Source organism: Vicugna pacos, chromosome 27 (assembly GCF_048564905.1).
Source record: "Vicugna pacos chromosome 27, VicPac4, whole genome shotgun sequence".
NCBI classification, from domain to species: domain Eukaryota; kingdom Metazoa; phylum Chordata; class Mammalia; order Artiodactyla; family Camelidae; genus Vicugna; species Vicugna pacos.
In genome coordinates, this window is record NC_133013.1 from 4,784,168 (window position 1) to 4,798,870 (window position 14,703).

Below are 14,703 nucleotides of genomic sequence, written 5' to 3' on the forward strand. Positions count from 1 at the left end.
CAAATACTGTGAATCTAAAAGAAATCAAGCTCACAGATATAGAAAACAGATTGGTGGTTGTGAGGCAAGAGTGAGGGGTGGGCAAAATGGGTGAAGGTGGTCAAAAGAATAAAAGAATGAATGTGAAATAAAGTCACTTTTGGATAGACAATAGCTGAGAGAATTTGTTTCTTGCAAACATGCTGTACAAGTAACACTAAGGAAGTTGATCAGGCTGAAGGGAATTGATATTAGAAGAAAATCTTGATATGCAAGAAGGAAGGAAGGGAACTAGAATTAAATATACATTATATATATAATGTATAACATAAAAGGATTTTTAAATTATTCTAATATACATTATATGTACATGTTTATAATAGTTTAAAGCATAGCATTTAATATAACATATAATAATATACATACCCATATTCATATATTAAAAATTCCACACACAACACAGCTGTATAATATTAGGCAGTCTTTGATTTGCACAGTCCTGTGTTGACTGAAACTTGTGCATATGAAACATGTCCAGTTTGCATGGAACCTCAGCTCCTGGACACCTGTGTAAAATGAGTACACTTTTCCAATGTGCAGAAGTTTCAGTTAATATGGTTTTATGCATAGTGAGAAATTGCTTATGTATTTTTTTTCTTGACCACATCACCCATTTTGCCCAATCTTCACCCCTACCTCTGGCCACCACCCATCTGTTTTCTGTATATGATATCATATATTATTTTAAAAAGACAACTGGCCATTTAAAACAAAGAGAATAGTCATATGCCATGTGTTTTGGGGTTTGTGGCATATATAGAGGTAAAATAAACAGCAACAAGAAACATAGGGTATGAGGAGTTTAAATGGAATGATGTTGTTGAAAAGCTCGTATATTATTCATGAAGCAGGTAGCATATTTATGTCAATGATGCCAAATTAAAGATGTATATTGTAATCTGTCAAGCAACCATAAAAAAACAAAGAAGGTATACATGAAAAGCCAAAACAGGAGATAAAATTGAATGCTAAAATATTTGATTAATCCTAAATGGGAAACAAAAACATAGATGGCATACACGGAAAACAAATACCAATATAGTCAAATTATAGTCTACTCTATCATTAATTACATTACATGTTAATTGACTATTTCATGGGAAAGGCAGAAATGAGCAGATTTACAACTTAACGATGATTGTTAATTTTATATGTGAACTTGACTGTGACCAGGTATTTGGCCAAACATTACCCTGGGTGTTTCTGTGCAGGTGTTTTAGGTAATCTGTAGACTGAGTAGAGCATATTGTCCTGCATAATGTGGGTGAGTCTCACCCAGTCAGAGCAAAAGTCTGACTCTCCCCCAGGGAAAAGCGAATTGTTTCTGCCTGACGACCTTTGACCTGGGCCGTAGGCTTTTTCCCTCCCTTTGGTCTCAGACGGAAACATCAACTCTGACTGGGTTTCAAGCCTACTGGCTTTCTGACTGGAACTACCTCATTAGTTCTGCTGGTTCTCAGTCCCTCATACTCGGACGGGAATTAAACCAGCTCTTCCAGATCTCCTGTCTAAGACTCACTCTGCAAATCTCGAGGCTGGCCAGCTTCTAGAATCACACAGTTCCTTACTGTAAATCTATAAACTAAATTTTATATCCTATTGGTTCTGTTTCTCTGGAGAATGCACTAATGCACTACGTATATCTTATTTATCAAAATATACCTTAAATGTAATGACCTGAGCAGGTTAAAAGTTTACAAGATGCAAATACACAGAGTATGTAATTACTAAGCGTAAAAGCCAGTGTGACTCTGTTAATATTAGACAGAGTAGACTTCAAGACAGGGATTATTTACAGAGCTAAGAGGGACATTTCATAAGAATAAAATGGTCAATGTATCAAAAAGACATCATCACATACAGAATGTGTGTTCTAATAACAGATCTTACAATAAATTAGATTATGGGGAGAAACAGACAAATCTACAACCATATTTAGAGCTTTTAACACACGTTCTTAAGTAATTGATAGATAACTTGATTTAAAAAATCAGTAAGGATATAGAAGGTGTGAAAAACGTGCTCAATCAATAGACCTGAGTGACATTGATAGAAATATATCAACGAATGAAGGATGCATTTTCTTTTCAAGTGTACACAGTTTTTTTTTCAAAATACACCCTATATTGTGATCTAAATGCAAGTCTTAATATATTTAAAATAGCTGAAATCATATCAGGCATATTCTGAGATCACAGATCACAATGGAATTAAATTACTAATTAATATATTATGAAAATATGTATAAAATCACCAAATATTTGGAAATTAAACAACACACTTCCAAATAACCCATAAATCAAACAAAACATGACAATGAAAATTGTAAAATATTTTGAAACGAATGATAACAAAACAGAATCTATCACAATTTGCAAGACACTTCTACAATAAGGCTGAAAACGAAATGTATAGCTTTAATTGTCCGTACTACAAAAAGGGAAATATTTAAATAAACATCCTAAGCTTGCATGTTAACAATATAGAATGAGAACAAGTCACAATTAAAGGAGAAGAATGAGTAGAATAGAAATAACAGCTGAAATCAATGAAATAGAAAACAGACCTTCAATAGAGAAAATCACACAAGTCAATCGTTCATTTTTTTTTGAAAAGAGTCAGAAAACCGGTAACCCCTAGAAATACTAATCAAAGAAGAAAGAAAACAAAAGAGAGTGAGAGAGGACAAATCACTCATGTCAGGAATGAAAGAGAGACAATACTACATATTATTCAGACATTAAAAGAATAATGAGAGATTTTGTTAATCTCCATTTAATAAAGAGAAACTGTGAATTTAAAATGGTTTAACAATTAACCGATTGTTAACTGTTAATAAAGGGAGATTGACAACTCTAAGTGAACAAGCTTGACAACTTAGATGAAATGGAAAAATCCTTAAAAGCAGAAATTACCCAAACTGGCAAATGAGGAAACAGAAAAACTGAATAATGTGATTTCTGTCAAAATCAACATTAAAAAGACAACCCAATCAAAAAAAAAAGAGGGGGGAAACAGGATGAAATACACAAAGAAGATACACAAATGGCCTCCAAGTCCAGCTACTTTGGGAAGTCAGTTTGGGCAGTTTCTTATAAAATTAAATATACTTTTATCACACAGTGCTAAAAATGAAGTAAGCTATCAAGCCTTTAAAAACCATGAAGGAATCTTAAACGCATATTAGCAGGTGAAAAAAAATCTGAAAATGTTCATATACTGCATGATTCCAAGCATATGACATTCTGGAAAAAGCAAAACTATGGAGACATTAAAAAGATCAGGTTTACCAGGACTTGGGGGAAGGTAGGGTGAATAGCAGAGCACAGAGGATTTTAGAGCAGTGAAATTATTCTATATGGTGTCATAAAGGTGAATGCATGTCATTACACACTTGTCAAAACCCACAGAATGTATAACTTCAAGAGGAAAACTTAATGTGAACTACAGACTTGGATGATAATGACGCGTCCCTGTGGGTTCACGGATTATAACAAACGTACCCTCTGGTGCCTGATGTTGATAGTGGGAGAATTTGTGTGCGTATGTGTGGGATGGGCAAAAGTTATACGGGAACTCTCAATTATTCTTCTTAGTTTTTTTGAACCCTACAATTGCTAAAAACTGTACTAACAAAAATCCAATGATACAACCATTTCTCACCCACAGGAATGCTTCAACTCAAAACGTCCGATTATATCAGTTTTGGCTGGGATGTGGAGCACCTGGAACTCTCAGACATTGCTAATAGAGGTATAAAATTGTGCAGTCACAATTTCACATCCACTAGAATGAATGAAATAAAAAAGACTGCCAATACAAAATTGTGCAGTGCTGCCGAACACTGGGAATTCTCATACATTCTGGTGGAGTGTCAAACTTCCAAACCCAACTGTGGAAAACTGTTGCAGTTTCTCACAAATATAAACACACATCTACTCTATGACTCAGTCATTCAACGTGATGTTTATTCAAGATACATGAAAATGTATGTTCAGAAGAAGATTCTTAGGAAATTTCCAAAGCAGTGTTTTTTTTCAATACTAGCCCTAAATTATAAATACCCCAAATATCAACAGGTAATAGATAAACAAACTGCAGTATACATACAATGGAATTCGATTCAGCATTAAAAAGTAGCAAACCTCAGATAAGTGCGAGATGTTAAAATCTCAAATAAAAAAAGTTGAATCCAGACACAAAAAGAATGTATACCATAATAATTAGATTTATATGAAATTCAGGAACAGGCAAAGCTGGTATCTGGTGAGAGAAATCAGAAAGTGGTTACTTTTACACATGAAAAGATGTTCAATGTCTCTACGTATTAGAGAAATACAAATCAAAACGACAATAAGGTATTACCTCACACTATTCAGAATGGCTATCATCAAAATGTCTACAAATACAGAAACAGATTCACAGACATAGATTACAGACTTGTGGTTGCTGAGGGGAGGTGGGTGGGAAGGGATAAACTGGGAGTTTGAGATTTGCAGATACTGACTGGTATATATAAAATAGATAAACAAGTTCATACTGTATAGCACAGGGAAATACATTAAATATCTTGTAGTAATTTATGGTGAAAAAGAATATGAAAATGAATATATGTATAAACATGTATGACTGAAGCATTGTGTTGTACACCAGAAATTGGCACAATATTGTAAACTGACTATACTTCAATAAAAAAGTCTACAAATAATAAGTGCTGGAGAAAGTGTGGAGGAAAGGGAACCCTCCTCCACTGTTGGTGAGAGTGTAAATTGGCACAGCCACTATGAAGTACAGTAGGGAGGATCCTTGAAAACTGAAAAGTAGAGTTACTATATGATCCAGCAATCCCGCTCCTGGGCATACATCCAGAGGGAACTCTAATTTGAAAATATACATGCACCCCAGTGTTCATAGCAGCACTATTTACAGCAGCCAAGACATGGATGCAATCTAAATGTCCATTGACAGATGATCAGCTAATGAAGATGTGTGACAGATATATAGATATAGATATAGATATAGATATAGATGGATATCTATATAGGTATATAGATACATATATACACATATATAAATATATATGAATATTCCTACATGTGTAGGAATATTACTCAGTTGTAAAAAAGAATAAAATATTACCATATTGCCATTTGCAGCAACGTGGATAAGCCTAGAGAATGTTATACTTAATGAAGTCAGTCGGACAGAGAAAAACAAATATTATATAATATTTATATGTGAAATCTAAAAAATAATTCAAATTAATCTATATACAAAACAGAAGCAGACATACAGACATAGAAAACAAATTATGGTTACCCAAGGGGAAAGAGGGGGATGGATAAATTAGCAGTTTGGGATTAGCGGGTACAAACTATGATATATAAAATAGATAAGGCACAAGGATCTACTGTGTAGCACAGGGAACTATACTCAATATCTTGTAAAAACCTATAATGAAAAATAATCTGAAAAATATATGGATACTACTGAAAGAAAAAGAAGGTGGTTGCCTTTGGGGGTTAAGGAATTGACTGGAAATGGGCACATGGGAGTTTATTGGATAAAGAAAATGCTCCTCATTTTGTTTTGACAGATGATTATTTGGTGACAAAGTTCATCAAACAGAATGCATTTCATTGTATGTTAATTATATCTTACATTTAATAAACAGGTTTTGGCAGCACCAATAACGGACAAGAATTTTGCTTTTGGCAACAAATAGATCAGGCTTCAGTTCCAGATTCTGCTAGAGATAGCAGGGACATGCAACAAGTTAATTACCATCCTGAGCCTCAAGATCTTCATGTGTAAAACGGGGCCAAACGCTTGTGGATTTTGTGAGGAATATACAGTGCATGTAAAGATTTTAGGACGGTGCTTGGTCAAATAACAAGCATCCAATATACAGTAGTTAGGCTATTTTAATGAACCTCTTGCAACACTTCTTTCAAAAGCCTTGTACTTCTGATACGTTCTGTGTTGATTTACTTATTTATTTTTCTTTTAGTGCTCAGTCTGTCTATTTGGAGAACACTCTTGAATCTCCCACAGCTTTGGTGTTGTTTGTTTTTTCTTTTCATTGCTACTGCCAGCATCACACCCCTACCCTCACACTCCAGGCAGAAGTGAGTACTCAGTTACTTGCGTCAACTATGACCAATAGAAGTTTTAAACGCTGCAGACCATAACACTTTATGGCACTAAAAATACCATATTAATATCCCTCTGCGTCTATAAGATCCAGTGACAGATTTTTTTCTCTGTAGCCCTACACCGTGTCAGGCACATACATAATCCTTAATAAAAAGTATTTTGCAAATAAATAATTTTAGACTTTGTGAAAATCATACCTGATTATTTTACACACTTATAAATATTTCCACTAGAGCCTAACAGCTGTAGAGGAGTGAAAGATGGGCACTTCTGGTGCTAATCTTATGCTTTCATTCAATAGCTCCTCCCTGACCACTCAGAATGAGGCAGGGGAGACAAGAGTGAACAAAACAAGGCTGCAATCTGCAAGAAGGCCCCAGTCTTGTGGCAAGCCAGGCGATAAAGAAATACACAAATTCTTTGTACATCTGGCTCAGTGATGTCCCTACTCCTATTTGTCTATCCTCAATTCTCCTTCTCCCAATCTTTTCTATTACTTGTATTATCCTTTTGCTATATATTTGTGTAAATTTGTGCCAAAGCCGTTTCTCATTAGATGACAGACAGGTGCCTACATTCCATGGACATTTTGTGTATATTTGAATTCTATCTTCTGCTCACCTTGGATTTTTAAACCGCTTCGTGGAGAAAGAAGGAGAAGGAATTTTGGCAAGGCGTGGTTCAGAGGAATGGGGATAGAAGAGCATACACACAGAAGGTCAGTGGGTGCATCAGGAAACTAGAAGATTCCACTAGGAGAAGGGGGTTTTCAGAAACCTATTTAAAGCTTTTTGTTCAAACACCAGAATCAGTATCACATTATTAAACCAGTCAGCCTTCACAAAGGGGCTACATGTTATTTGATTCCTCACCTGTGACACTGGGAGCAGGTGCATTTATTAGAAGCTGGGTGGTCAAGTGGCCTGGGTCTGAGAGCAATGAATGTCTCAAACAGGCCAGTGTATTTTCCAGGGAAGAATAAATCCGACTCACCCATTACTGGCCCCACCAAAATCACTGGATACTTATGTCTCCATTTTTCTCAGCTGGTTCACATATGTTACCAAGGAGTTGCAAAAATGCTAGTGTAGGACTTGACGACATTTCATGTATAATGACACCTACAAGTTTTCCCGCCTCCACCCCATAATCCCTGATAATTCCCTTTTGGCGTCTGCATCACACGTGGGCATAAACTGGGCCTCCTTTCACATGATGGATTTGGTAGGAGTTGACATTGTGTGGTAGTGCTTTTCATTAAGCTCCAACCTCACTGAGAACAATTGGGCCCTGCTGGTCACCATTTATTGTGTGGGATGATCCACAGCATGGTGGACCAAAGGTTAAATCCACCATAATCCTGAAAAAACAAATTGTTAGTGGAAGAACTTAATCTCTGATGAATGTATACACTTGAATGAGAGAAGGGGAAAGTGTGCTTTAGTGACAGTAGAAATGTCATCAGCTGAGAAATGAATTGACTTTCCCAAAGCCATCCACAGCCAGCAACCATCATGTGACAGAGTTGGGAATAGGGGAACATGAGGGTTATGTGTCCAAATTTATGCACTGCATCTCTAGAAGTAGTTCTAAATCTCTATCAAACTCAGAAGTCTTATAGGGACAGATCATTAGCCCAGAGAGGAACCTGGAAACCATGAGACATGGAGGTATCCATACTTCAGAAGCACACAGGTGTGTACACAGGTGTGACAGACACCTCAGCAGGCACCAGGGGAGAGCTACTGGTGTCTGAAAAGGTGTTCTAAGCGATAATAATTCTGATTTCTCACCCCTTCAGTTGCCAGAAAAAAAACACTGAACCCTCACTCCCAAATTATTACTTCATTATTTAAGGCAACGATAACCTTGGGAGTGTGTATATGCCTTTGTTGGGATTCATAAATTACCAAATTTGAGGAACACTGGCTAAGGGTACCTCAGGAGGAGTGGGGTATAGCCTCTAGCATTCTCTCCTGCCCCCTTGTGGCATCATTCGTGTTTTATTGGTCACTCTGGACTCTTGCCCTAGGCAGCAAATAGCCTCTACTAAACTAAGCATCTTTAATACTTAGTATTTTGTATATTTCCAGAAAACAACCCAACTGGCAGTGAGACTGGCTTTTTCTTTCAGCATGAAGTCACATAGTGCTACTCAGTAAATGTGATGTCTCCTGCTTTATCCATTAACACATCATTTGTCTAATTTTTAAACTGATTTTGTCTATGAGTAGATGTCCCCCAAATTCTGTAAATCACTCTTCATCTGTTTTTCCTGTGTATTAATCTTGAATCTCTTCATTCACTCATTTTATTATTTTCTAGTGCTTTTTTTTTTTTTGGTTTTCCTCTTTACAATTTCTTTCTTGCTCTGCAACTAATAAGCAGCAACAGTAAATCTACCTGGTTTTTTCATCCCAGTTATTCCACAGGAATTATTCCCCCAGGCTAAAAATGCTGCCTTCCACTGATCTCCGGAGCATCTTAATTTCTCCAGGATTCCTTTCCTTCCCACTCTATTCTTTGTCGTCTTTTTCTCTACCTATGTCTAAAAAGGTCTGCCTTCTCCAACACCTGTCTCAGGAGTTTCACTCTAAACACTCTTCTTCTGCAGCCACACTCCCTGGAACGCTCTGTTTCTATGAAGAGGATCGTGACTCTCAGCTCAGTTTTCTTCTGAATCCCAAACCATTATACAGGTGTCTACAGGATAGCTCTCTCTGGCAGTCCCACAGCACGCACTGTCAATGCCCATGTCCTATTCAACACTTGACAATCTCTCCCCACTACGAGCCCCACAACACCAGCGATTTCCCACTTCCCCGGGACAGCGACTTCTCTCTCACTCTTACATTAATTATAGCAGCTGCCTACTATGACTCTTGCATCGCGCGCGCGTGTGTGTGTGTATCTATATCTATATCTATATCTATATCTATATCTATATCTATATCTATATCTATATCTATATCAAATACATACATATATATTTTTTAAATCCCTCCGGCTCGGGTTTTGCCATATCTGAGCTCAAACCACGCCATCTCCCCCCTCATGGACGCCTTCCATGTTCCCAGTGGTCTCTTCCCAACTCTATACCACAGTACAGTGATTTCTAAAACATAGGTCCGGTCCTGTCACTGTCCTGTGGAAACTCATCCATGGGCAGTCCGATTAGGCTGCAATTGGGGACCGGACAGTGCGGGGAGGGATCTCGTGTCAGTCAGGATTCCTGGTAGACGCCCCTCTGCACTATCCACTTGTGGTGGTCGGGGGCGGGGAAGGGGCGGGATTGAGCCCCCTTCCCCCCTCCTCCTTACTGCGGAAAGCTGCAGAGCTAAGGGCGCTCACTTCCTACTCACCAGTCAGCGGGGAGGAATCCTCTGAGCAGCCACGTAGGCATTCTCTTCTCTCTGGAGGAAAAGGCCCAGCAGCTGTCGGAGGAAAAGGCTCACCAGCTGTCAGAGCGAAGGGACATGTCGCAGCTAAGTAAGAATTTGGGTGATTCGAGTCCCCCGGCGGAGGCCCCCAAGCCTCCAGTCTATAGCCGCCCTACGGTTCTGATGCGGGCCCCGCCCGCTTCCTCCCGGGCTCCGCCAGTCCCTTGGGATCCACCTCCGATTGATTTGCAGGCTTCACTGGCCGCTTGGCAGGCACCTCAGCCTGCCTGGGAGGCCCCGCAGGGCCAGCCGCCTGCCCCAGTGGCTCCGATGGCCCAACCTCCATCCCTAGGGGCTCCGATGGTCCAGGCTCCCCCTCTGGGAGGCCCGATGGGGAAGCCTCCGACTCCCGGAGTCCTGATGGTGCATCCTCCCCCTCCGGGAGCCCCGATGGCCCAGCCTCCGACTCCGGGAGTCCTGATGGTGCATCCTTCGGCTCCCGGGGCCCCCATGGCCCATCCTCCTCCTCCTGGGACCCCGATGGCCCACCCTCCTCCTCCCGGGACCCCGATGGCCCATCCTCCCCCTCCCGGGACTCCGATGGTGCATCCTCCCCCTCCTGCGACCCCGATGGCGCATCCTCCCCCTCCCGGGACCCCGATGGCGCATCCTCCCCCTCCGGGGACCCCGATGGCGCATCCTCCGCCTCCGGGGACCCCGATGGCGCATCCTCCCCCTCCGGGGACACCGATGGCCCAGCCTCCAGCTCCGGGAGTCCTGATGGTCCAGCCGCCTGCTCCGGGAGTCCTGATGGTCCAGCCGCCTGCTCCAGGAGCCCCGATGGCCCAGCCTCCGCCTCCAGCAGCCTTGATGGCCCAGCCTCCGCCTCCAGTAGCCCCGATGGCCAAGCCTCCTGCTCCAGGAGTCCTGATGGTCCATTCTGCAGGGTCGAGAGCTCAGATCGCCCAGCCTCCAGCTACAGGAGCCCCGATGGTGCAGCCGCCGGCCCCACCTGCTCAGCCTATGGCTTCTTGGGCCCCACAGGCTCAGCCTCTGATCCTGCAGATCCAGTCACAGGTTATAAGGGCTCCTCCACCGGTTCCCCAGGGCCCGCAGGCCCCGCCGGCGCCACTGGCCACACCCCCGGGCTGGCAGGCCACCTCGCCGGGGTGGCAGGCCCCACCTCAAGGCTGGCAGGCCACGTCCCTGGGCTGGCAGGCCACGCAGGTCACCTGGCAGGCTCCGACCATTGCCTGGCCGGCGCCTCCACCTGTGCGTCAGGGGCCACCACCCATACGCCCGGGCCCGCCACCCATCCGCCCGGGCCCCCCGCCGATACGCCAGGCCCCACCCCCAATCCGCCAGGCCCCTCCCCTGATCCGCCAGGCACCGCCACCCATCCGACCTGCCCCACAGGTACTGACCACCCCACCACCACTCTGGCAGGCTCTGCCGCCCCCACCACCACTGAGGCAGGCCCCGCAGGCTCGGCTGCCCACCCCGCAGCTGCGGGCGGCCCCACCGGTGCGAGCGCCTCCACCAATTCGGGTGGCCCCGCCAGCACCTCAGGTGCCCACGGCGCCTCCTGCTGGCCCCCAGGCGCCCCCAGTGGCCATGCCGGCCCCTCTCCCGGCCCCACTGCCTGCCCCCCAGGCTGCGCACTGCCCACCCATCATCTGGCAGGCCCCCAAAGGCCAAGCCCCGGTGCCACACGAGATGCCGACATCGATGGAGTTCCAGGATGTGCAGCAAGGCCAGGCGCTGACCTGGCAGGCGCCAAAGGCCCCTGGGCAGTTCTGGCAGCCCCTGCCCACCCAGGAGGCCCAGAGGCAGGGCCCATCGTTGGTTCAACTGGAGCAGCCCTTTCAGGGGGCCCCAGCCTCCCAAAAGGCCCTGCAAATCCAGCTACCCCCCCAGCAGGCCCAGCCCTCGGGTTCGCAGGCAGAGCTGCCATCCCTGCAACCCCAGCCCTCCTGGCAGGGCCCCCCTGCAGCCTCGCAGGGCCAGCCCGGAGCCCCCTTAGCAGGGGCAAATTTTCCCATGGGCTGTGATAAATCATTGATGACTCCTTCAGGAGAATCCAGGGCCTCTTCTATAGACCGAAGGACCTCTTCAAAGGAACGTAGGACCTCTTCGAAGGAACGCAGGGCTCCTTCGAAGGATCGCATGATCTTTGCTGGCACCTTTTGTGCTCCGAGGGCAGTGCCGACTGCCCGGGCGCACCTGCCTACGCCCTGGAAGAACTTGCCTGGGGCATCAGAGACCTTTACTGCCACCCCGAGGGTCTTTCCAGCTACCTCCCAGTTCCAGCCTGCCTCTTCGAATGCCTTTCAGGGCCCCTCTGCCAGCTCAGAGGCCCCAAAGTCACTGCCATTTGCTCTGCAGGATCCCTTTGCCTGCGTCGAGGCCCTGCCGGCAGTTCCGTGGGTGCCACAGCCCAATGTGAGTGCCTCGAAGGCGTCCAAGGCAGTGCCCACCATCCTGCTGGCCACGGCAGCTGCCCCCAAGGCAATGGCCACCACTCAAGAGGCCTCGAAGACCGCCGCTGAGCCTCCTCGTCGGTCAGGCAAAGCCACCCGGAAGAAGAAGCACCTGAACACGGAGGAGGATGGCAGTGGTCAGATGCTGGGCATGCGCAACTGGCAGCCCCCCCGGCGCTGGGAGAGTGTGGACTTGAATGAGTGGGGGGTCCTAGGTGGCTGGGAGGGCCCAAGCACCTCCCATGGTCTGAGTGGCTGGGAGGGTCCTAGCACCTCCAGGATCCTGAGTGGCTGGGAGGGGCCCAGCACATCGTGGGCTCTGAGTGCCTGGGAGGGTCCGAGCACCTCCAGGGCCTTGGGTCTCTGGGAAAGCTCATGCAGCCCTCAGTCCTTGGTCATCTCTGAGCTCCCCAATCTGGCTCAGGGATTCGGTGCCCCCCAGGATGACCCCACACTGGAGAGGCAGCCACTGTCTCCCTTAGATGAGAGGGCTAATGCACTGGTGCAGTTCCTCTTGGTCAAGGACCAAGCCAAGGTGCCCATCAGGCGCTCAGAGATGGTGAGATTCGTCATCCGTGAATACAAGGACGAGTGCTTAGAGATTATCAACCGTGCCAACCACAAGCTGGAGTGTGTTTTTGGTTATCAGCTGAAGGAGATTGATCCCAAAAACCACTCTTACATTCTTGTCAACAAGAGTCACAAGGGGGGAGCAGGGCCGTCCTACCTGGACCGGCCCAAGTTAGGCCTCCTGATGGTGGTCCTGAGCCTCATCTTTATGAAGGGCAATTGTGTCCGGGCAGACCTGATCTTTAATTTTCTGTACAAATTGGGGCTGGATGTCCGGGAGACCCACAGTCTCTTCGGAAACACAAGGAAGCTCATCACCAAAGTGTTTGTGAGGCAGAAGTACCTGGAGTACAGGCGGGTCCCCCTCACTGAGCCCGCAGAGTATGAGTTCCTCTGGGGCCCCCGAGCATTCCTCGAAACCAGCAAGATGCTTGTGCTGAAGTTTCTGGCCAGGCTCCATAAGAAAGATCCACAGTGCTGGCCGTTCCAGTACTTGGAGGCTCTGGCAGAGTGTGAGTCTGAAGATGCTGATAAGGATGAGCCTGGCCCCGGTGATAACGCCGATGACCCCACCAGCAGCCCCCCTCCCAGCTAATGTGGTTTAGCAGCTACCTTCTCTCTCATTGTTCCTGTTCCTTTGGGTCCCCGGCCAAAGGCCACTGACAGGGTGGGGTGGGGGGGACGTTTTGTTTCTGGTGTTTATGTTCCAGTTCTTTCTCTGTGTAAGTTTGGACTTCAACTTGCTTTCGTATCTGCCAAAGCTTTGTACATTTTTCATGTGGTGTTGATTTCAATCAGCTACTGTTCTCTTTGGTATTTTGGCATCTGTATTTTTTAAGTGAGATCTGTGATTCTCCTGTTTTGTGTTATAATTGTTAAGTTTTTTGGTATCAGAGTTGTGCTGGCTTTGTGAAATGAATTGAGAAGCTCTCCATCTCATTCTGGTACAGATGATGTAGCATCAAACTAGGCTGTTCTTTGATGTTAAAAATGACTCATCAGTTAAAGCTGTCTGCAGAAAAATAAATATCTATATCTATATATATAAATATAATTTCAGCATAACATGGAAGTGTTTGTCTTTATTCTAATTTTTATTCCAGATGGTGGAAGCCAAGTTCACCCAAATGGAGCTGAGCATCAAGACAACAATCAGGGAGAGTAGGAACCATGGTGACAAAGCTGTTTTTCAAAGACAGTGCTACACGCATCACAGCGATGCAGTGATTGTGTTGGGTGGTGAGACGTAGGATTGCCATAAAAGCAGGGTGAAAACTTTACAAGTCAGCGAGGCTGAATCAAGAAGAGGTGGTCTATCTCCTCTGATCTGATCCTCGCAATGGTCCTTCAAAGTAAGCATCATTCCCATTTTCTAGGTGAGTGTATAAGGCTCAAGTAGATTAATTAAATGGGACATGTCAGTGCCAGGAAGGTCAGTAAATTTGTACTGTGAAGCAGAAAATTTTCTTAAGGTTATATGGGAAGGGAGGACCACATGCCTACAGGACTATAAGAATCCAGATTTGTTCATCACATGGATGTCCAGCAGCTCAGGGAATTTGGGCTTATCAACACTTTGACACTGACATTGAAACATGCTCCTTGAAAAACATCCAGGTTTATAACAGGGAAGAGGAAATACCAGGCTGCAATGAATTGGGGATCCTGCAGGGTGCTGGTGGCCGGTGGGGAGAAGGATGGGGACCACATGGGGGTTCAACCTAAGCCCCTGGGAAGAGGTCATCAATCATAACACACTGGGGACGTCAGCCTGCGACGTCGGAGGCTTCTAAATAATGGTAGTTAGCCCTTGGGGGCAGGCCTGGTGTGGGAGGGAAGGTGATGGGGAAGTGAACCCACCTGAGTGTTTTGGAGAAAGATATTCATGCACACTTGACTGGGCTGGTGTATGCAAAAGGATTCCCCTGAAGTTACTACTCTTTCCCGGTGGATGGGGAACATGAGCTTTGCTACTGCATCTCCACTGTCCTGGAAGGATCCAGAACCCCACCCTAACCCGCCCTTCTCTGGGTGGGGATGAATTTCCAGAGGAGTAAATGGCTAAAATGGTATTCTCC

General features: G+C 45.0%; 1 protein-coding gene across 1 annotated transcript; it reads left to right on the plus strand.

The window, feature by feature from the left end:
• Positions 1–9,567: 9,567 nt before the first annotated feature.
• On the plus strand, positions 9,568–13,680 carry MAGEL2 (MAGE family member L2). The gene has a single exon (XM_015246970.3). It carries the CDS (start codon positions 9,672–9,674, stop codon positions 13,218–13,220), a length of 3,549 nt encoding a protein of 1,182 aa, XP_015102456.2. The 5' UTR covers positions 9,568–9,671; the 3' UTR covers positions 13,221–13,680.
• The last annotated feature ends 1,023 nt before the right edge of the window (positions 13,681–14,703 follow it).

Coding starts and splice junctions, on each gene's coding strand:
- MAGEL2 (XM_015246970.3), top strand. CDS start 9,672: ATGTCGCAGCTAAGTAAGAATTTGGGTGATTCGAGTCCCCCGGCGGAG.